The 24,065-nt window shown below is 40.7% G+C and overlaps 1 protein-coding gene and 1 long non-coding RNA gene across 2 annotated transcripts in view; one reads left to right on the top strand and one right to left on the bottom strand.

Annotated features, from left to right (window-relative positions):
* The window catches only part of KL (klotho), a 40,913-nt gene extending 28,757 nt beyond the window's left edge, over positions 1–12,156 (top strand). The window contains exons 2-5 of the mRNA XM_032496320.1: positions 1,834–2,344; positions 3,076–3,344; positions 8,183–9,284; positions 9,826–12,156. Of these exons, the coding sequence (XP_032352211.1) occupies positions 1,834–2,344; positions 3,076–3,344; positions 8,183–9,284; positions 9,826–10,163 (2,220 nt within the window). The 3' untranslated portion in view covers positions 10,164–12,156. The remainder of the gene's footprint in view (positions 1–1,833; positions 2,345–3,075; positions 3,345–8,182; positions 9,285–9,825) is intronic.
* Positions 548–23,258, bottom strand: LOC116668572. The gene is made up of 3 exons (XR_004325723.1): positions 22,645–23,258; positions 17,063–17,138; positions 548–1,282 (listed from the first exon to the last, which is right to left on the bottom strand). It is a non-coding gene; the product is annotated as an uncharacterized LOC116668572 (long non-coding RNA).
* Positions 23,259–24,065: the final 807 nt, after the last annotated feature.

Raw genomic sequence — 24,065 nt, 5'->3', positions numbered from 1 at the left:
ATCAAACACCACGTGTGCACTTCCTTATAGCCAAGGTCATTTGTTCCTTGCCAGATCTCCTCTGAGCCATGTCCAAGTCCTCAAAGTTTGAAGACTGGTCTGTGATTGCAGACGGTTCTACTGGATGACTCTGACCTCAGCTACATGCAAAACTGACCCAGGTCAGGAAGTTCTTGGTTGCTCCCACTCTCTTGCCTGGCACCCTGACTCTCCCCATCATGGTACTTGTTCTGTAGGGATATGTCTGTTAGGTTAGGACCTGACTCTCTGTAGACCTCACGTGGGCTGAATTGGGAAAGTCCCCTGGTCTGATGTCCTGAGTACTAGTCTGGGCTGCTCCCTTTCTTTTCTGCTTAACTGTTCACTGAAGAGATTTCTTGTTGATGGGGAAGGGAGAGATAGGGTGGTGGAGGTGAGGGACACAGAGACGGGGGAGACATCACAAAGCCAGCAGCATAGCACAATTAAGCCCCAATTTCTTGAATCATATGGGCAAATGCCACTGTTCCTTCTGATCAGTATTTTATTCTCCATCTCCTTCTTAGCATATATATAGATGCTTCAGGTCATGAAAAAAATACATTCAGTGCAATGAAACCTAGTAGTCGTTTACTAAGAAACTAAAAATGAAAGACATGCACTACTTTATTCTATTGAAATGTTTGGCCGAACGTGTAAGAATGATGATGAGGCCATTCTTGGACACTTGCACTGAAATGAACCAAGGGAAGAATATTAAGGAAAAAGAAAGAGGATGTTTGGCATACAGAGTGCAAGAGCTTTTTCAGGCCCAGGGAGTGGAATGAAAATTGGCATGATCACTGGGAGAATATGAGTCAAACAGAGAAGTAGAATTCAGTTTTCAAAGACGATATATTAGGAGAGCAAAAGGCCGATAAACAGCTCTTGTATTTGGAGAAAAACAGGGAGAGTAAATCAAGGAATTTAAAAGTAAAGAGAAACGTAATTCAACTAAGGGAGGAAAAAACCCAACTATTTTTTGTAAATAGAAAAGAAACAAATGAAAATAAGACATCAGAAGTCAGTAAGATTTTATAGGAGTCTAAAGTTGATTTTATGGAAGCAAAGCCTATTTCACTGCTGTAGGAAACTCCCAGCTGAGTGCTAACTGTGGACATCTGATCTCCTCGAAGCTGCATTTAAGCTTTTTGCTCTTGGCTTCTATCTTGCACCCTGTGTCCGGCGGGAAGCCAGCAGTGTCCCAGAGTTCTGAAGGGTGGGCCAAGTTTAGATATTGGAGTTGGTTCTTTAATTTATTGCACTGTAGAGAAGAACAAAAATTGTGAGAGCATGTGCTAGAATTTTAGTTATGAGAGATAAATACAAAATATTCAGTTGACTCCAACAACTGGAATCAACTTGAAAACTCCCAGTCTCTTAGGATAAAAAAATATAATCCTACTTAGAAATTCCTGGTGTAATCACAGATGAGGGATTGGTTCTTTCCATGAAGCTTATTAATTAAAAAAGTACATAATCCAAAGTCAATTAAGTAGTAAGATGCTATAACAAATACTTATTTCATGAACTTTTCAAAGTATGAATAATAACGACACATTAAACATGAGAAATTCACATTTTTCCACTGGCTGCTGGAAAACAATGGAAATAACTCCAGTCATGGTAGCAGCTCACTGTGGGCTGACTTACCTCAGGAATTATTTATTGGTTCCAGGTGACTTGTACACCGTGGGGTTAGTCATTCGTTCAGGCTTGATGAGAAACAGACACAACAAAAACTGGGGATTCAAATATGCGCTGTATTTCTCCTCACAATCAGAGAGAAATTCACTGTGGTTTTTCTCCTTATAGGCTCACGCTAAAATCTGGCATCTCTACAATACTTCTTTCCGCCCCACTCAGGGAGGCCAGGTGTCCATTGCCTTAAGCTCCCACTGGATCAGTCCTCGAAGAATGACCGATCACAGCATCAAAGAATGTCAAAAATCGCTTGACTTTGTCCTAGGCTGGTTTGCCAAACCCATATTTATTGATGGGGACTATCCTGAGAGCATGAAGAATAACCTTTCCTCTCTTCTGCCTGAATTTACTGAATCTGAGAAAAAGTCCATCAAGGGAACAGCTGACTTTTTTGCTCTTTCCTTTGGACCAACCTTGAGTTTTCAACTGCTGGACCCTCACATGAAGTTCCACCAATTGGAATCTCCCAGCCTGCGACAACTCCTTTCCTGGATTGACCTTGAATATAACCATCCTCAAATATTTATTGTGGAAAATGGCTGGTTTGTTTCAGGGACCACCAAGAGAGATGACGCCAAATCTATGTATTACCTCAAAAAATTCATAATGGAAACATTAAAAGGTAGGATTGCGTATAAAATTTCAATTTCCTGCCAAAATCCACTGGAAAAACAATCTTTAAGATGATCTGTAATAAACCATGTGTATTTATAGTTTTTAATCGGAATGTAGAAATTCACTTTGGCAATAGTAGGAAGGCATTTATGTACCAACCTTTCTCATTTGGGGCCTTGAGGAACTTAAATTAATTTTAAAAACTCATTTTGTAAATGAGAAACTGGGCTATAATGTTTAAAATTACTTGCATAGTTACTACTCTAGGTTTTTAGATTGTATTAAAGATTAAGTAAATCCCAAGATATCTAGATCCCTGTACAAGTTTTGGGGTTCTTATTGCTTGTACTGAGTAAAACACTTTAAAACAAAGGAACATCCACATAAGAAAAGAGTAAGTCGTTCATTCCTTTAAAGACAATTCATTTGTTGCATCAGGCACAAGGCTGGGTACTTAGGATAGAAGGTAGAACAAGACATCCTGGCCTGAAGAGAACACACTATAAATAAGGGAAGTCCAAATAAAAACATAATTGGAGACAAGCCTATTTGTGAAGACATTTATTTATAGAGCTCTCTAGGTTTGATATGAGCGTTTTGTCAGTGAGGATGTTCAGTGGATTACCCCAAAGTAAGCATTATACATAACTTATTTCCTAGAGTAGTAAAACCCTCAAATGCTCTTGAGCTGTGAGGCCAGTGTAGGGTCACGTTGCTCCTGTCCTCTTTCCTTTGCAGCCATCAGGCTGGACGGCGTGGACGTCATCGGGTACACGGCGTGGTCCCTCATGGATGGCTTCGAGTGGCACAGAGGCTACAGCATCCGACGTGGACTCTTCTACGTCGACTTCCTCAGCCAGGACAAGAAGCTGTTGCCGAAGTCTTCAGCCTTGTTCTACCAAAAGCTGATAGAGAAAAATGGCTTCCCTCCTTTACCTGAAAACCAACCCCTAGAAGGGACATTTCCCTGTGACTTTGCTTGGGGAATTGTTGACAACTACATTCAAGTAAGTCAGCTGACAAAACCAATCAGCAGTCTCACCAAGCCCTCTCACTAGTAAGTAGAGCTTCCTTATTAGGTGTCATGGCATATGGTCCATTCTTCAGGCCAAACACGCTGCCTTAATGAGCACATTAAGGGCGCGGTTTGGAACGCTGCCCCCTTCTCTCCAAAAATCTTCCTAGCTTCCTCTTGCACTTTATTTTAAATCAGCTCCAAAAGGGAACAAATTAAAAATATATGAATCTTTAAGTTCTCATAAGATTTTAGTAAAAAGATAAAACATTCTCTTTTAATACAGTGGTTTTTCAATACTTTTTAAAGCTGCTGAGTTCTTCCATGAACAAGATACAGGACAGACTCCAGGTCATCTGAGGCCTCAGTGGAGCTGCCGAGGCTGAGGCAGGGGCATTAGGCAGAGCCCTCCTGGGGCATGATGCTGTGAAGCCCTGAGCTTTCAGAAATACCTCCAGCTGTGAAAACTTTGCTCAGTGATTCATTGATCAGAATGCCCTTTCTAGCAATGGTCATTGAAATGGTAAGGAAGTTCTTAAAAACGGTCAACCAATTTTTATTGGGCACCTGCTCTGTATTGATATTAGAGACAGATTAATCTCTGTCTAATATTAGTCCTCAATATTATCTTTAATTTTCTTAGTTTCAAAGGAATTTATTTTCTGAAGTTTGAATACTTTAGCGAGCACTTCCTGGATGCTTAGTGTGTACAAAGCCCTGTGTTAATTGCTGGGGGTGCTCAGTTGAGAGTGCACACTGACATGAGGCAGATATGACCCCTGCTTTCAAAGGAGTCTCTTGAGGGAAAATGATGGATACACAAAAGAAGTAACAGAGTGAACAGAGCATGGTGTAACTGAAGCAGAGTGGCAGTGGGAACAGAATCTGAGTGTGAAAATAGAGACCAAATTCGGTATCCATTGAAGAGCACTGGGGTTTAGCATGTTGGGTACTTCTAGCCAATCCATTACTTCTCTAGGGGAGGAAAAATAACTTTTCCTCTTACCCTGCTGAGTTCTTAGCTGAGACCCCTGTCATGAAAGATAGATTAACATGAGAAAAACAAACAGAAGTCTATTAATATGTGTACCTCATATGTACATGGGAGATACTCTGAGAAAAATGAGTAAGTCCCTGAGGTGGCTTAGCATTCAGGCTTAAATGCCATCTTAATAGGGAAAGGGGAAGGGAAAGTCAGTGCTTTTTAGGAAAGGTGAATGATTTTTAGGAAAGATGAATGCGCCCTTAGAAGAACAGATGGGAGCTATGATGGTTTGTGACAAAGTTTGCCTGAGTGTGATATTGGCTTCCAATCTCCTCTCCTCTGACGAGGGTCGATCTTCCCCGGTTGATGAAACTCCCATGAAGGGATTTATGACAACCCTTCTGAGTTCCTTTTGGAGGCTCTGTCTATCTTTGGAGGCAGATAAGGGGAGTTCAGAGGAAGCCTTTCCCTTGCATTTGCTGTTTTTTCAAGTGCCTGCAGCTCAAAATAATCAGTATGCTGGAGGGGCAGATTTTGAGGTGGCACGCCCTGAACTCCTGCAGTCATATTTTGGGGCAGTGCATTCTGTGACCCTTTAGTTCAAAAGAAGTATTTGGAAGAATGCTTGGATCTGAGGAAAGACCTTATAGTTGAAATGGGTTGCTGCTTTTTGGTAAATATCAAATTGAAATCTTTGATTTATAAGGAAATAAATCAACACCATCCTTCATACTTCTTTTGCTGAGTTGCATTATTTTTACACCTTTTTCAGACCTCCAGCTAGCTTTAGGGACAGTCTGGACTTCCGTCCCTTCCTTACATTTAAAAGACAGTGAGGAATGCTGTGCTCCCAAGAATGTCTGAGCCCAATAACACGGTTTCCTAGCTCCGCTCTGCTCAGTTTGGGATTTTCCTTGCTGCTCCATCTCCCATTCTTCCTCAAACCACTGCTATTTGGAACCTCCCCATCCTAATTTTTCTCCTGCAAGTGGGATCCACAGTGGAGTTCGAGCAGGATCTGAAGGAGGGAGGGACGAAGGGGGAAGGCCACCCCGGGGTCCGTGCTTCTTCCTCCCTTCATTTGTGCTGGGGCGGGTGGCTCCCTGGTCCTTGTTCTGCCTCTTGACCCTCTGCCGAGCCCTGCTTCCTGCTGGGCCCTGAGCCCCTAGTCATTGTGGGCTTGTCCTCTGCCTGGATCTCTGATAGCAGCCCAGCCTGGGCGGCTAGTTCCCAGCTTAGTCCTTTGAGAAGAGACACCTCTATCAGCATCTATGTGCAGACAGTGTGAACTCGGGGAGCAGTGGGGACGCTGCGGGGAGCCCTTTCACTCCTGCTCTGTTCCCATCCAGGGGCTGTGTTTGCTTTGGAACTGGTCAGTAGTGAGAAAGTTTTAGGAGTACATCCTATTTCCTTGAGAGAGAAGAGACACTGGTCAGATGCAGCAAGTATGGCAGTGGAGAAGAAGGGGGATGGGAGAGAATCCTTTTTCTGCTCCTTGGAAGCGGTTGTTTAGACTTTGCTCTGGTGTCAGCCATCTCTTCTCTCAGGATGCACTGCCCTTTCCCCTCATCAGCTCAGGGTTGCTGCGTCCCCTCCTCGCAGAGCCTCCGATCCTCTCCTGTGCTCACCTAGCCAGACGCAAACTCACCGTGGACGTGAACTCCCCCAGAAGCTCTCTAGTGGGAAGAGGCTGCAATTGCTGTTTTGTTCTCCCTGCTTTTAACCTTGGGCTTTGCGCTGTTTTGGTAGTGCCCCTCCCAAGCTAACTTCCTAACTGACAAAGTAAAAACAGGTTTTCTGTTAGGGCAGTTCTAAGGAGCATATGTGCATGTGTTAATTTATAAGTAGGTCTCTATACTTTTCATGTGTTAGAATCCTAAGAAGTGAATGTTAACTACTGAAATTTACCTCTTCACTCCTGGCTAGTATTTCAAACCCCCGATACGAATGAGGCATGCATTTCACCTGAAAAACTTTAAAAATAATATCCCATTAATACACCAGCTATTGGCAGTCTGACCTTAGGCTTATTCACATGGATTGTCATTGTCCTTGGACCTAATTTCCTAGGTGAGAGGTTTGTTTTCCCATAACCATGGTAAATACAGGATGTAGAGCCTTTTTTTTTTTTTTTTTTTTTTTTTTTTTTTTTAACATTGGCCACTGTTAGGGGAAAGTTTCTTCTATAATATACTGAATGCATACATTGTACTCATTTCTTCTGAAGGCTTCAACTTTATTATTTCTTTTTTATTAAGAAATAAGTCAACAAATTAATGGAGGTTATATAGAATTTTGCCTAAACACCTATTTCTAAATGTCCTGTATTTTTAAGAAATAGATTTTTTTTCTCAGAAATTATACTTTAGTCTCTCATACTTGTTTTCAGATGGGCTGAATAAAATCTGTTGTTCTGAAACAATTATGGTAGAAAAGTTAAAAATTTAGTCAACTCAGAGTGCTAGAAAAATAATCCAAAGAAGTCCTTCAAGCTATGAACACTTTCACTTCAAAAGAGCATGCGAATATTTTCTCTTGCAAAGCTGAGGAAACATGATTTGTGGGTGCATCACAGTGGAAAAGTACTGCAGACAGCATTCCCACAGTGTTAGAGGAAACGTGCACATGCGTGATCGACAAGAGACAGGTCTCCAGAAAAAATAACTTCCATCTGACATGCTGTTTTTTATTCCTTTCCTTTATAAACACAGCACTGACCCCTCTGGAGGAGCAGAAGCTCATTTGCAACAGGCCTGAAAAATGCAAGGAAACCTCTGCTAGAGATTCAAAACTGGAGTTTTGACCCCACAGAGGGTCAAACCCAGGGACCATAACAGGATTATGTGTGAGGAGAAAACTGGCTCTGGTGGCAGGTCTCTGGGATGAACTTGCAGTTTCCATTCCTGTCATGGTTTGCACGTGGAGAGGAGTTTGTGACTTTCATTTTGCAATCTGCCCACTTTTCCAAAACGCCTAGTTTCATTTTGGAGGCTTATAGCTCCGAGATCTTGAGAACCATTATTGTCATGATCATCACAGGAAAATAATTCAGAGATTTTTAAAAAGCTATGTTGAAACGTCCCATTATGAGTGGATGATAATATTGTTTCCACATTCTCTATCACTTTCTGATATCAGTCAGCCTGAATTTGCTGAACTCTGTGACTGATGCTCTTGCCAATAAAAGGCAAGAGTTACCCTTATTTCGCATTTCCTTTACCTAGAGCAAACTTCAATTTAGAACATGGTTTTAAAAAGCACAATTTAGGGGAAGGGTGTAGCTCAGTGATAGGGTGCCTGCTTAGCATGTATGAGGTCCTGGGTTAAATCCCCAGCACCGCCATTAAAAAAATAAATAAGCCTAATTACCCCTCCCCCAAAAGAAGCACAATTTGATTTTAAATACCATCTCATTTTCTGACTCTCAGGTTTTAAGCTTTATCATTTTTTGGTCTAGTTTTTTTTTATTTGAAAATCTCATAACATTAGTGATTTCTTATGTTAAACGGAAAACATCCAAGATACTTCGCTTGCTTAACACAGACCAGAGGTATGTGAAGATCATTAACGTTTGTCATCTGAAGTGAACCCAAAAATTCAGATTTTTTTTTAATGTTAAAGTAAGAGTTCCAGCGTTAGAGAGGACTATGGGTAAAACAAATGTGCATCAAAGTGGAATGTTTTCTTCCCCAGAAACTTACTATTTATGAAAAATAGTTTAAAAATTCAGCTAGAAAGGTTTCTACTTTTGCTCATCTTGCTGGCTGGCTTTGTTGACAGACCCGCATAGAACGACTTTTCTAGGACTATCCATGGTAGGCTAACAGTTACTTTCCTCCTGCCAGGTGGACACCACTCTGTCTCAGTTTACCGACCCCAGCGTCTACCTGTGGGACGTCCACCGCAGTAAAAGGCTTATAAAGGTGGACGGGGTTGTGGCCAAGAAGAGGAAATCCTATTGCGTTGACTTCGCGGCCATCCGGCCCCAGATCGCCCTACTCCAGGAAATGCACGTTTCGCATTTCCACTTCTCCCTGGACTGGGCGCAGATCCTGCCCTTGGGGAACCAGTCCCAGGTCAACCGCACGGTCCTGCGCTACTACCGCTGCGTGGCCAGCGAGCTGGTGCGCGCCAACATCACGCCGGTGGTGGCCCTGTGGCGGCCCGCCGCCCCGCACCAGGGCCTGCCGCCCCCGCTGGCCCGGCACGGCGGCTGGGAGAACCCCCGCACCGCGCTGGCGTTCGCGGAGTACGCCAGCCTGTGCTTCGCAGACCTGGGCCAGCACGTCAGGTTCTGGATCACCATGAACGAGCCGTCCACGCGGAACATGACGTACAGCGCGGGGCACAACCTCCTGAAGGCCCACGCGCTGGCCTGGCGCGCCTACGACGAGAGGTTCAGGCGCGCTCAGAACGGCAGAATAGCCATCGCCTTGCAGGCGGATTGGATAGAACCAGCCTGCCCGTCCTCCCTGAAGGACCAAGAGGTGGCCGAGCGAGTTCTGGAGTTTGACATCGGCTGGCTGGCCGAGCCCATTTTCGGTTCCGGGGACTATCCCCGTGTGATGAGGGACTGGCTGAACCAGAGAAACAGTTTCCTCCTGCCTTATTTCACTGACGAGGAAAAAAAGCTAATCCGGGGTTCCTCTGACTTTTTGGCTTTAAGCCATTACACCACCATCCTTGTAGACTGGGAAAAAGAAGATCCGGTAAAATACAACGATTACCTGGCAGTGCAAGAAATGACCGACATCACCTGGCTCAACTCCCCCGGTCAGGTGGCCGTGGTGCCCTGGGGGTTACGCAAGGTGCTGAACTGGCTGAGGTCCAAGTACGGAGACCTCCCCATGTATATCATATCCAACGGCATTGACGACGATCCGCACGCAGCCCAAGACAAGTTGAGGATGTATTACATGCAGAATTACGTAAACGAGGCGCTGAAAGGTAAGGCGCCCCCGGAACAGCGGCCTCTTGAAGGCTGACCCCTTGAGGGCACGACATCTGATAGAAACTCTCCAACATACACACACACTGGTGCCCTCAGAGCAAGTGCTGACCATTTCTAGCCACAGGGACAAAGTACAAGCGCTACCTAGTACTTTCCCCAGGGATAAAGGCGTTTGGTTAAAAGTGGAAGACAGACAATCCCTAGCAGCTGCTCTGGGTGGAGAAAGGCCAGACTATGTCCTAGGTCTCAGATGACTTCACGGCAGTCTTGCTTGCTTCAGGTGCTTAAAGATTTAACCCACGTGCATCGGAGTAGGTTTAATTATGTAACACCTACTATGCTAAACGTAGCTCAATCTTTGTCTTGGTATTTGTCTCTTTGTTTTCAGATAAAAGAAGCCTTTTCTGATTAAGTCTAATTTAATCTGAAGTTTTATTAAATGGTATTGAAAGTCTCTCTGATGAAGCAGAGCTATATAAAAGTGAAGTGTTGTGCACAAAATGTTTTAACTTTTCTCCTGTCCTTTTGTTTTTCTAGCCTACATATTGGATGGTATCAATCTTTGTGGATACTTTGCTTATTCGTTTAATGATCGCACAGCTCCGAAGTTTGGCCTCTATCGTTACGCTGCAAATCAGTTTGTGCCCAAACCATCCATGAAACATTACAGGAAAATTATTGACAACAATGGCTTCCCAGGTCCTGAAAGTCTGGGAAGATTTTGTCCAGAAGAATTCACCCTGTGTAATGAGTGCAGCTTTTTTCACGCCCGAAAGTCTTTACTAGCTTTCATAGCTTTTCTACTTTTCGCTTTTGTTATTTCTCTTTCTCTTATTTTTTACTACTCTAAGAAAGGCAGAAGAAGTTACAAATAGTCCTGAAATTTTTCCTATTCAATTGTGCACATGCATCAGCTGTTAACTATTTGTACTTCTCGGTGTTGTGAAACTGTAGATTTTATATATTTGACTTTCAGAAAACATTTTTGTGGCTTATGACAGAGGTTTTGAAATGAGTATAGGTGATTGAAAAATACTGAATAATGTGGATAGTGCCTGGATTTGTTCTTTTGCGGGGCGGGGATGGATATGATAAAAAAAAAAAACTGACAGGGGCCATCATTTCTGTAACACATTCTATAAAAAAGTACGAGAAATGGGAACCATTCTTTAACATTTTTACAGAAATTGAATGGCAAGGTTAGGAATATTTTTATCTGTGCCCAGTCCTAAATGTAATCTTTATCTTGTCATAATTGCAAGTGTTGGAATCAAAAGTTAAGTCTCAAGTAACCATCTCTCAAATGCCATAATATGCCTAATGGTCTCTGTTGAACCAAATTTCTCTTAAAAAAGAAGATGGCAGAATAGAGAACAGATGACAAAGGGCCGTAGGCTGGAATGCTCCTTTGAAAAGCAGTGTTTCTGTCAAATGCTGCTAATATTAATTTTACATATCTGGTTAATGATATGCTTAGCAGATCAAATTAAAGAACTCTATATTTTAGATAAATATACAGTATATTTCTTTATATTTTGAAGTGCTCTCTAAACCCCAGGTCCTTCAGGGCTTTGTGTCACTAGGGTCTTGTCGAGGGCCTGCACATAATCTTCACTAAATGTGTACAGAAAAATAAGCATGAATCATGCAATGTTGCGCCCTTGAGGAAGCATAAATCGACTGTGAAGTGCGTTGTACTGCAGTGGCTGGAGGAGGCAGAAAGGAGGGAAAAGTACTTGTTATGAGCAACATTATGATTAATTTGACTATAAACTCTTTTATTTGGAGCAGACCTTGGAATGAATAAGGTGACCTTTCCTGAGAGAGTAAGAATGAAATAATAACTCATTTCAAGAGGAATGACTCCACTTTCTGTTCTTTAGAATGTGCCACAATTTCTTTGAATTGAGTTTTAAAAATACTTAATAGGGTCAAAAGCTTTTGGGCTGATAACACTGGAAAACTCATTTCTGTGATTGCTGAGGTCTATTTTATATTTTTGCTGCTACTTCTGTGGAACTAGCTTTGAACGAGTTTTGTTTTGAACTTTTACACTGAAACATGCTACTTATTTTTACAAAGGGCTAATTAGGTCTTATCCTTTATGCCCCTTAAATAAGTCTTGCTGGTTTTCTGATAGGGAAGTCTATTACACTGGAGTTGAGGATGAGCCTAATGTTTGTTTTATAGATAAGCCAACATTGTATCAGGCAAGATAAAAATACTGTACTATATTATGTATCAGAGGTGGCATGATTTTTTTTTTCCACGAAAGATAGGCTTTTAGTGGTACTCTCTCAAAAACTGCAAACTAGAGAATAATAGTTTATTTTATGTATATATGTTTTCTGATTATAATAGTAGTATATATTCATTGTAAAAATTTAAAAACACAGAAGGTATATGTAGAGAAAAAAATTACCTGTAATTTCAACACCTTGAGGTAGCCATTATTAACTTAGCCTATGTAATTTATTTTACATAATAAGTGAGTGAGATCATATTATAAATAATGTCTTTATTAATTTTCATTGTGTACCTTTCCTTTGTCATTAATCTTCAAAGGCATGAATTTTAATAGTTGTAGAATAATTCAACTATTTATCACAACTTATTTAACCATTGCTATTTGTCGGACTACCTTCTTTTTGTTAATTACTGTTAAATAATGAACAGTGGATGTTGTTTAAAAATGATTTTCTTACTACAATATTTAATTTCCTTTAGTGTAGAAGTAATTCTGTCCCTTGATAAAGTATTGTATGTAATAAATCTACCTGCAACTTTGTCTTCTTTCATAATCAAATGACTGGATACATTTCTTAATTTTGTTTTTCTTTTGAGTTGATTAAACCACATAGACTGTGATCTGAGTGGTGAAGAAAGGGGTCTGACAGCAGGAGGAGTAACTTTGAGGGAGGGTGCCCCAGGCTAAGTCCCTACGGTTGAGCTGAGAGGGAATTTCAGACACTGAAACAGACAAGAGACGCCAAAGAACCCAAGAGAATTGACACCTCTGAACCATTCAGCGAAGTTATCTGGTGAGCATCATGCTAACTTTGAGTTGCCACAGTCCTTTGGAAGAGAGAGGGTGCCTCTCGGGTCCCTCCGGGAACTCTGCTGGGAAGCGGGCGGCGGGAGGGGCTATAAAGGTGGGACTTTATGGGTCCCCTTTTCTTTACCCGCTTCCAGGGCGTTCTGTTCTTCCATTGACACTTTACTCTCATGAATTCAGGGTTTTTCACCGCTTTACACATATTTTTTTAAAATACAGAGACCGTTCCCCTGGAACTCCTACGTCTCAGTCCATTGTGGGGCCAGCTCTACAGGGGCATTAAGTGGTAAGCTGTGGTTCCCAGGCCTCTGGGTTAATTCTGCCATATTTGCATTTGCTCTACATTCAGGGTTCCTTGAATCAGGGGTGGTGAGGTGGGAGGGGAAGGGATGGAAGTGCGGGGTTGGGGTGGGGGCTGGGTGGCCAAACACTTATGCCCGTTCATTTTGCCTTAGTTTGGAAGGATGGTTTTTTGGATTCATTCAGGGACAGTCTTCGTTTTATTTTTTGACTTCCACAGAGAGTAATTAGAATCTACTAATGCCTTGGAAACATTTCTTTATATTATTTATTACAGTGCCCTCCAACAGAGATACAATGTAAGTCATGTATATTAAATTTTCTAGTAGTCACATTAAAAAAATTAAAAGGCACAGAAAATAAAGCTTAATACTATATTTTATTTTCCCTAACATATCCAAAATATTATAATTTCAACATGATCAATATAAAAATGATCGTGATTTTTACATACTACTTTTGGGCACTGAGCCTTAGAAATCTGGTGTGTGTTTTACCCTTACTTATAACACATCTTGTGCTCAGTTTGGACTAGCTACACTGTATGTACCCACGTGTGGGTAACGGCTTCTGTATTGGACAGTGCAGGTCTATAAAGAAAGGCTTGTTCTGCTAAGTAAATTAACTGCATACTTGAGATATCCAAAATATTTAAATTAGAAGAATAAACAGTTTTTCAAGAATCTTCTAAGCTCTATAAATCCATAGAAATAACTGGCATGTAAATTTACTATTAAACCAAAACTACTGATTAAAACAAATGTTTCAAGGACTCACGTGAACAGAAGAATTCTACAATTCTGAATATCGTAATTCAGGTGCTGGAATTAAATTACTTTTCTTTTTACATAGCCTATAACTCATTCTTTGCTCTTTCTGAATTAATAGAGCAATTATTGTATCGTTCCATCTATAACATGTCCATTTAATATTTAATATTGAACAATGCAGCTCAGAACTTCTGCCTGGGGAGGAAAATGTTAGTTTGGGTGACATGCATCAATATTGACGGGAGGGCCCTGGTTCTAGAGAGGAAAACAGACGCCGTGTCTGCTTTGTTTTGAGTGTTTAACCCAGTGTCTGATATAAAAAATTGTTTAATAAATGTTAATTAGTTCAATAAATGTGGGAATGGATAATGGAATAAATGAATGAACAGGCTTAGCTCACTGACACCACCTTTGTCCAGAGACTGATTTAGTAGGGATGGACCATTAAGAATCAGAAACTGCTGTGTATTAGGTGCCAGACAGCTCAGTTCTGTGTATTCAGAGGAAGGAATGATAACGTACAGATAATAACCTTTGATAACCTTTCTAGGTTGCAAGGCAGGAAACTGCTGTTCTATCATCACCTCTCTCGATTAATCACTAAGAGGATTACAACTCTTTTCTTCATTATTCACACTGTCCCTCAACTAGTCAGTGATTTTTTTGTTTGCAAGACTTGTTATTGGGTCAAGTTCTTTATCTGCAAATAAAAACAGGAAACTCATCTAGAAAGAATCCCTTTACATCATCTCCAAATATAATTTCCTAAAACATGTAGCTTTTTGCTCAGACCCAGTACCTTTTTCCATTTTTATAACTATTAAATATTGTTGGAGTTTTGTTTGTCATAGTACATTTTCTGAACAATTTTTGTCTCATACATTTCTGGTAAACCCCCACTGTTTGATATTAAGGAGAAAAATGTCAAGAAAACCCACAAGGAAACTTGAGTAAAGAGTGGAAATGTCACTAATGACTGTAACAGGATGCCTAAAATATGATGAATTCCTGTTTCATTACATTATTGCTACAGACCGGCAAAGACTTGGTGACTGATATTCAGCCCCTTTTTTGATCCGATAGGTTAGAGAAGAAAAAAATTTCAATCTACATATTACTGGAGTCAGAAAGGCATAGAGAAAAGAGTCAGCAAGACCCAAGTTCAAAATGTTGCTGAGCCTCAATTTCCTCATCTATGAAATGGGAGTAACGTCCATCATAGTGCAGTGCTGAACATAGTAAGTATTCAGTAAATAAAGCACCTACCCTAGATGTATTTTTTCCTAGACTAAGTCCGCTTACTCTTAATGCACATATGATATCTTGTTAATCAGATTTTTAGAGCTCAGTAACATAAAATCAGGGACTATTTTAGTCAAATGATTTACCCAGAACCCCATTAGTTATTTTATTTGTGGTTTTGAATATACATCTTCATAGTCTGTCCTAAACAACAACAACAAATCAATCCCCACATTTACTTAATAATACTAGATTATTTTCAAGGATTCAAATTTCACAAATGTTGGATAGATAGAATCCTGAAGATAGTTTGGCAGAAGATGTTTCTATATCAGTATGTTGCACCATCTGCTCTTTTGAAATCATCTAATGACAGACAAAACACTGAAATTTGTATATTTGTTATTTAGTTGGTAAATAATTAAAGGCCTATTAACTAAATTTTTATGTGATCCAAAAATCTTTGGTAGAGTTTCTGATTTTGGTATAATCTTTCAATATGCTTATTTTATGGTAAAGCCAATTAATTTTAAATGAGTTTTTTATTTGATATAAATTATTTGTAACTGAAACATTGTCCCGTAATAAATTGCTAGAATAAGCTGACCTTTTTCCTTTTTTAAGTCTCAATTGATTAGTTTGTAAAATTCGTTTTCCTTTCAATATTGTAGCAGTTGTCTGATTATGGCCTTAAGCATAAATGTGTTGCATTTCAGCCTATTTTGATCTCCTAGTGAATCAAAGCTTTTGCTAATTTAGTTCCAAGTTATTAAATTGCAAGTTCCATGGTGTTTCAGGGCCATGCTGTTGCATTTAAGACATGAAGGTTTTATAACTTTTTTCCGTCTTTAAATTATGAGTATTATGAGTCTCTGGTAAGTAGCCCAAAGGCTTCAAAATAAAACATTTCAATCGACAGGGGCAGTAGTAGTAAGCCTTGGAGCAGTGAAATGGAGATATAATTAGAGCTAATGATTGCCAGGTCAGGTGAAAAGATTCCATTAGTAAAAAAACAACAAGATGAAAAAGGAACCAGATTTCCTTCCAAATTGGTACCATTCTGAAATGTCCTTATTTTATTGGTGCCTGTCGTGAAGCTAACAACCCAGCAAAACAAACACAGTTGGGGTTACTGGTCCATCAAACTGACAAGATTAGAGCTGCAAGCTTCCGGCAGTGCGAGGACTTGGCTGCAGCGGTTCACCAGGAGGGAAGGGAAGCTGAGGTGAGGGAAGTCAGGAAGCACAGGAAGGCCTTGGAGCACCCATGGGTGGTGGAGCAGGGCTCAGGACTGGGGGGCCCTGAGGTGTGATTTCAAAATGCAGATAACCAGGCCTTTTCTTCCCGTCCACACCCTCCGAGGTGCCCTTGGGGAGATGGCTGCAACACTTAAGGTTTGGCAGGGGGCTCTCCTGAGAGATTCTGATGGGTGCTCATTGACAAGTGTGGGGTTACGCAGATGTGGTCAAGGACAGATTCAGTGGATGCAAGAAGGTGTGGAAGATGGAAGGACAAAGAGATTGGGCCAGGAACTGGAATGTCAGAATTCAAGATGAAGCATTTTCAGTTTGTATCAGGAGGGCTGGGTGAAGAAGCAAAGCCATCGGAGGTGATGAAGCCTGGAGAGTGTTAGTCCAGGGTCCGGGGAAGGGCATTACACGGAGGCTGGACAGGCTAAGGATGACTTCAGCATTTATGAGGGTGGGCCCAGTGGAGAAGGGGAGGGATGCAAAACATGGGTGAGAAGTATGAGTCATGAAGGTGTGTCCAGAAATCAGAACATCCCCGAGATGAGGAACAGAAACAGGTGAATGGAAATGGCTCCGAGGAGCAAGGATTGTGCCAGCTACTGAGCGGAAACAGAGGCTTCAGTTGTGGAAGGGAAGAGTTCTCATAGATGATCTCAAACCAAACTGGGCTTTTCTGACGTCTAGTTCTGCTCTCAGATTTGCATTATAACCTGAAGCAAGTCCCCAAGCCTGCGGAGTCTTTTTGTTCTTGTCTGTACAGAGAGGGAGTTAATGAAGGCCAGTAGGTTTCAACCTTGGTTACGTATTAGAATCATGTGGCAGCTTTAAAAATCCCTCAGCTAATTAACTCAGATTCTCTTGGGGTGGGATCCAGGCAGTGGCATTTTTTAAAACTCCCAGGTGATCATAATGGGAAGCTATAACTGAATCAGTAATCTAAATCAGTACCTCTCCAACTTTACTTTAATTTTGTTTTTTTAATAGTAAAGGAGGCTTTATTAAAGACAAATGACTAGGGGTCATGACAGTTGCAATAGTGGACTGAGACTGGGCTCAACTCCAAATACATGAAAAAGCCAGGGTGTCATAGCCATCAAGCAGAGTGAAGGGGGTCATTGGATGCAAAGAGGAGGTACCACTGCTAAGGGGATACTTACTAACTGGCTTAACAGCTGTTGGAAAGGAGGATCCTCTATGATTGAGGGACGGATACTGTTTGTTCTAATGGGGATCCTAAGAGAGAGAGAGAGAAAAGAACTATTTTTGCTAGAATGGTGGAAAGGGCCAGAACAAAACAGAGTGGTACCATGGTGCCAATTTAAGGCTGTCATAATCAGAATTTTCAGATACAATGTTCCAATAAGAGAGTCTCACTTTAAATGCATAATAATTTTTGAAACAGAAATTCTAGACCTAAATAACTATATTTTTAATTCTTATTTTTTATTGAAGTGTAGTCGATATACAATGTCAATCTGGGCTGGTACTTTCTGTTTTGGAAGATTATTGATTAAATTTTTAAATAGATACAGGTCTTTTCAGGTTGTCTAGTTCTTCTTCTGTGAGTTCTGGCAAATTGTGTCTTTTGAGAAATTAATCTGTTTCGTCTAGATTATCACATTTGTGGGCACAGAGTTCATAGTATTCTTTTATTATCCTTTTAATGTCCTTGAGATATATAGTGCTGTTTCTCCTTTCATTTTTCAGATTAGTAATCTGTGTTCCTCTCTCTTTTTTTCTTTGTTAGCCTGGCTAGATCACCGTCAATTTTATTGATCTTTCAAAGAACCAGCTTTGGGTTTCGTTGATTTTCTGTATTGGTTTCCTGTTTTCACCTTCGTTGATTTCTGCTCTAATTCTTATTTCTTTTTTTCTGCTTACTTTGGATTTACTCTTTTTTTCCCCCTAGTTTCCTGAGGTGGGAACTTCGATTATTGATTTTAAATCTTTCTTCTTTTCTAATACACATTCAATGCTATGAATTTCCTCCTAGGCACTGCTTTTGCTGTAGTCCACAAATTTGGCAAGTTGTGTTTTCAATTTCATTTCATTCAAAGTATTTAAAAATTTCTCTTGAGATTTCTTCTCTGACCCATGTGTTATTTGGAGGTGTGTTCACTTAAGCTCTGTGTATTTTGGTATTTTCCAGTTATCTTTGTGTTTCTGATTTCTAGCTTGATTCTGTTGTGGTCTGAAAGCAGACATTGTATGATTTCTATTCTTTTAAATTTGTTAGGTTTTTTTTTATGGCCTCAATGTGGTCTGCCTGGTGAATGTTCCATGTGAACTTGAGAAGAATGTGTATTCTGCTGTTGTTGAATGAAGTGGTCTATTGATGTCAGTTACATCCAATTGATGGATGGTGCTATTCAGTTCAACTACGTCCTGATTTTCTGCCTGCTGGATCTGGCTGTTTCTGAAAGAAGAGTGTTGAAGTCTCCAACTACGATAGTGGATTCGACTATTTCTCCTTGCTGTTCTAGTAGTTTTTGCCTCACATCTTTTGATACTCTGTTGTGAGGTGATGTTAAGGGTTGTTGTGTCTTCCTGGAGAGTCAACCCCTCCATCATTATGTAATGCCTTTCTTTATCTTTGATAACTTTCCTTTTTTTGAAATATGCTCTACCTGAAATTAATACAGCTCTTCTTGCTTTCTTTTGATTAGTATTAGCATTGTTTATTTTCCTCCATCATTTACTTTTAATCTATATTTATATATTTAAAGTGGGTTTCTTATAGGCAACATATAGATGGGTCTTGTTTTTTGATCCACTCTGACAATCTCTGTCTTTTAATGGGTGCATTTAGACCATTAAGATTGGAAGTGATTATTGATATAATTAGATTAATATCTACTATATTTGTTACTGTTTTCTATTCAGAGTCCTTATACTTTGTTCCCATTTTTGTTTTCCAATCTTTTTCTGCCTTTTGTGGTTTTAACTGAGCATTTTATTTGATTGCATTTTCTCTCCTGTCTTAGCATATCAGTTATGCTTAATTTTTTAAAACTTTTTTAGTGGTTGTCCTAGAGTCTGCAATGTACATTTTCAAGTCCACATTCAAATATCACTAAACCACTTCACAGGTAGTGTGAATACATTATAGTAACAAAATAATCTCAATTCTTCCGTCCAATCCTTGTATTATTGTTGTCATTATTTCACTTATGTATAAGCATTCAAGCATATATGATATACACATAAGCACACATAATCAAATATATTGTTTCTATTACTATTTTGAACAAACTGTTACCTGTTAGAACAATTAAGAATAAGAAAAATAAAAATTTTAATTTTTCCCTCACTAATTCCTGCTCTGATGCTCTTCCTTTCTTTACCTGAGTTTCGAACCTATGTTATTTTCCTTCTCTCTAAAGAAATTTTTTAAACATTTCTTGTTAAGCAGGTCTCTTGGCAACAAATTCCCTCACTTTTTGTTTGTCTGAGAAAGCATTTCTCCTTCACTTTTGAGGGATAATTTTGCAGGTTACAGAATTCTAGGTTGGTGGGGTTTTTTCTCTCAACACTTTAAATGTATCGCTTCACTCTTTTCTCATACGTTTCTGAGGAGACGCTGGATGTAATTCTTGTCTTTGCTCCTCTGCAGGTAAAGTGGTTGTTTCCTCTGACTTCTTTGAGCATTTTTTCTTTACTTTTGATTTTATGTGGTTTGAAAATGAAATGCCTAGATGGAGTGGGGTTTTTTGTTTTATTTTTTTGGTGTGTTTTCTTTTTGTTTGCACTTATTCTGCTTGGTGTTCTCTGAGATTCCTGGATCTATCGTTAAGTGTCTGACATTAATTTGTGAAAATTCTCAGTCATTGTTTCAAATATTTTTCCTTTTCCTTTCTTTCTTCTCCTTTTGGTATTCCCAGTGTGCACACATTTTACCTTTTATGTTATCCCATAGTCTTTTGGATATTCTGTTCTGTTCTGTTTGTTTGTTTTTGTCTTTGGTTCTCAGTTTCAGAGGTTTCTACTGAGATATCCTTAAGCTCAGAGGTTCTCTCCTTAGCTCTGTCCAGTCTGCTTAGAAGCCCATCAAAGGCAGTCTTCATTTCTGTTGCAGTGCTTTTTATCTCTAGCGTTTCTGTTTGCTTCCTTCTTAGGATTTGCATCCCTCTGCTTACATCGTCCATCTGTTCTTCTGTGCTGTCTTCTTTATCCCTGAGAGTTCTCAGCATATTAATTATAGTTGTTTTAAATTCCTGTTCTGATAATTCCAAAAATTCCTGCCATGTCTGGTTCTGATGCTTGTTCTGTCTCTTCCAATTATGTTTTTTGCCTTTTGGTATACCTTGTGATTTTTTCTTGATGGCTGGACATGATGTACTGGGTAAAAGGAACTGCTGTAAATAGGTCTTTAGTCAAGCAGTGGTGAGGTTAGGGGACGGGACACATTCTATGACCTGTGATTAGATCTCAGTCTTTCAGTGGGTCTGTGCCCCTGGGCTGTGAACTTCATAAGCGTTTCTGAGTTTTTTCTCCTGTCTGAGGTGGGACGGGATGGAGAGCGTGAGATGGAGTTGCATGTTTCCTTATCCCATGTGAAAGTGTAGAGTTGACTGGAGTTGGGTACTTCTCTTACCCCAGGTTAGTTAGGCTTTGGTAATACCCCAGTTGCTTAGGCTCTGGTTAACTAGTTTCTCCTGAGGACCGGCTTTGTTAAGAAGAGCAGAGTGCTCTGGAATATTTCAAAATGGTTTGTTTTCTCCTCTCCCTGCCAGAATCATGGGGGGATTTTTCTCTGATAGTTCCTGGTGGAGCTCCTGGAGGTAAATCTCACAAAATAGTGGGGACTCCCCAGTGAGTGGGTCCTCCTGGAGTTTTAGCCCTCAGAGTTGTCCACACTGAGCCTCTTGCAATCTGTGAGTTATAGTTCAGGTTTTCCTGCCCTGGCACTGGTTCCTGGTGCAGTGTCCACTCATGAGTCTCAGCCTGGGTAAGCCCTGACTCCCTGCACTTGTGTGTCTGCCTCTCCAGTTGGGGAGGAGCAGTTTGCCCTGTGTCCTCCCCTCTCATGGATCCAAGAATAACTGTTGATTTTTTTAGTCTGTTCAGCTTTTTATTTGTTGTTAGGACAGAGTGATGACTTCCAGCTCATCACCGCTAAAGAGCTAGAGACACGAAGGGAAGAGACAATGAAACGCTCTCGTGCTTATAAAACAAACTGTGGGGCTGCTGTCAACCCAACTGCAATACCATCACAAAATATAATCTCTCACACCTCAGCGGTCTCTTCAGTAAAGCACAAATCTACAAAGTCTGCCAAGGCTTACAACTGTTTATATGATGGACTTTTGAACAGTTGGGTCTGGTTCTCTTCAACATCAACCTAAAAGGCTGGATAACATCATCATGATTCACCATCGTGGTTTTGTTAAAGTGAAGTGGAAACAGCACATATCTGATGCATGTAAAGATGACTTGCACTGCTATTTTTGAAAGTCTTTAAGAGTATTGTGTTAACACAGGAATTTATATTTTTGTTCACAACACTTTGGAATACGAATGACAAGTGAGTGTTTTATTTCTGGATACAGTTATGCAATGACAACATCCTCGTAAAACGACTTTGCAAACAGTGAGAGTTGTCAGTGCATTCATGGTGGATGTCTCGTGGGATATTCATTATCTTTCCCTTCATAACTCTTCCTTCTGTTTCCTGACTTTTCTCAAGTCAGCCCTTGGAGACATTCAGTCATCAAATTCTATGGATTTTTTTCATTCTAATATCATTAGCATCCACCCTTCATTTGGATACTGACTGCCATTGTCCTCTTTTGAACCTTCCACTTTGATTTTTCTGGTAATCTCTAAATGGCTTTCTGGCGTGTGTCCATCCTGCACATCAAGTGCTATTCGGATTCGGTCACTCCTCTCCTCAAACACTTTTAATGCGTGTCCCCACTCCCCACAATCAGCTGATGTTTGCTCTCATGTCTCCATTCTCATGTCCTCTGGCCTGTTCATCCTCAATCTCACTGAACGTTAGAATCAGCACCCACTCTCTCCTGTCCAGACTGGCGTGGTTGTCCAGTGTCTTCCACTCAATTATGTAAGTGCTCTCGGAGGGGACCTCATCTTAGTTGTCTTGTCATTCTCTAGAATGTATATTAATTGCTTAAGAAACATTTTTTGTGTGATTAAATGCTTAATGAAGAGGGGTAGAAACTACAGATGGTTCTGTCAAAAGAGCTAACTCTTTTTTTCAGTTACTGAAGCTCAGTTGAACTCTGTCACCTGGAGATTTGCCAACTGGACTTCTCCTTAGCAATATTTGTGATAACTGGTGTTCATAACGATTACCCCAGGGCTGTACAAAATCTTGAAATGCCTTCTCAGTCATTTAAAAGATCATATTAAGATGTTTGTTTCTAGTTAACAGATTCATTATATGTATCATCATGGATTTTCCATTAGAAAAGAATTAAAATACAATTAAAAATCACAATAATATCACATTGAACACTAATCTTCCTTTGATGATTAGTTCATTCAACAAATAATTAGCACACACTTAATATGTGCACGTTAATGGAGTTATTAAGCAGGATATTCTACTGTAGGCAATTTATATATATTTGAAAAGCCTTGTGCATCAGTTGTGCTAGGTAATGGTTTACTGGAATTGGCACATAGTGTGATATTTAATCAGTTTTTTTCAGTAGAGATTAAGCAAAATATGGCTCTTTAAAATAGTCTATTTTAGAGAGCAATTACTAAAATTTACCTATGAAGCAAAGTCCTGTAAATCAAGTCCAGTTCTTGGGTATTCCTTTAAAGGTTGTAGAGCTGCTTGGCGTCCTGATTTAGTGGTGTCTTCCGTCTCTGCTTCTGGACCTTGAGCAGTGGTGTGTCAGAAGCACTTCTCCCAGCATTTCTCAGTCTGGGGCACATACAATCGTAGGAATACAGATTCCACTAGATGCTTCAGGCCCGAGTTCTCATGCGTGGTTATGAATTGGAATCCCCCGGGGAGTTTTAAAAAAACCACTGATGCCTGGTCCCATTTGCAGGGATTCTGGCTTAACTGGTCTGGGACGTTGCCCTGTGTCTCTTTCTTTGCCCCAGTGCCCACTGGGTGGGCCTGCCAGCCCCTCCTTTATCCTGCAGCTCAGAGGAGGCAGTGGCTTCTGCTGTTGCTATGTGCTGACTTTCGTCATTGTCCTCTGTTGGCTTCTCAGCTCTTCCGGTGCCCCTGGAACCAACTACTTTGCATGATGTCCCCTCTGCAGTAAAATCTCAAAGTGGTTCCTCTTTCCCTTGTGCCGGTTTTCAGGGGACCTTGACTAAGACAGCTGGCAGTGAAGACAGGGAAAGTGAATTATGCACAGAATGGGGCAACCTTGGACTGCCAGCCCCGGTCCTGGCTGGGAGGGCAGAAGGGGCCCAGCGAGTGGCAGGGGGAGAGCGGGGAGGGCAGGGTGGCCATTTCCAGAGGCTGCTCACTCAGCAGCAGAGACACCTTCAGATGGCCTCAACACCACACCTCATGGGAGAATTTAATGAAACGCTCTAATTTCATCATTTTGATGATTTAATTACCTTGTGATAGGTCACATTTTTATGAAGTCCATCAGGGAAGAAGTGAACTTTTTTACTTGATGCCTATCTATTTGTCTACAGGGTTGGTTAATCAGTCCTGATTAACTTTTTAGTACATACCAGTACTAAAAGTGGAAGACACCTAAATGTGAATTTCTTTTTCAATTCAGAATTCCTTTTTTCCAAACCCTGATGTTTTATGCTTCAAATTCATGACCAAACAGCAGGTGTTTGAAAAGCCTCATCCCAGTTAAAAAAAGAAGCCAACTTCAGAAAATGCTTGTTCTTTGTCTTGTGCAGGGAAGAGGTGGGGCTCTGATCTGTATGACTTGTGAGTGCTGTCGCACCGGAGCGCTGCTGACAGCCGCCCTGTGAACCAGGGGAGCAACCCGGGTCATCAGACGGAAGCCGTGTAGTCACGTGTGTTTGGTTTGTGGGCTGTATACGTGGACACTCGAAGCCCAAGTTCAAGTCAGCACAGGGGTGAACACATGCAGACTCAGAGCCCTTCTTTCACACACACACACACACACACACACACACACGCACTCACACACACACCCTCAGCTGATCCTACAGCGGCCTTCACCCAGCTGTACTTTCTAA

The sequence above is a fragment of the Camelus ferus genome, chromosome 14 (assembly GCF_009834535.1).
Source record: "Camelus ferus isolate YT-003-E chromosome 14, BCGSAC_Cfer_1.0, whole genome shotgun sequence".
NCBI classification, from domain to species: domain Eukaryota; kingdom Metazoa; phylum Chordata; class Mammalia; order Artiodactyla; family Camelidae; genus Camelus; species Camelus ferus.
The sequence above is the reverse complement of the archived record's forward strand: the minus strand, read 5'-3'. Positions and strand labels throughout refer to the sequence as shown.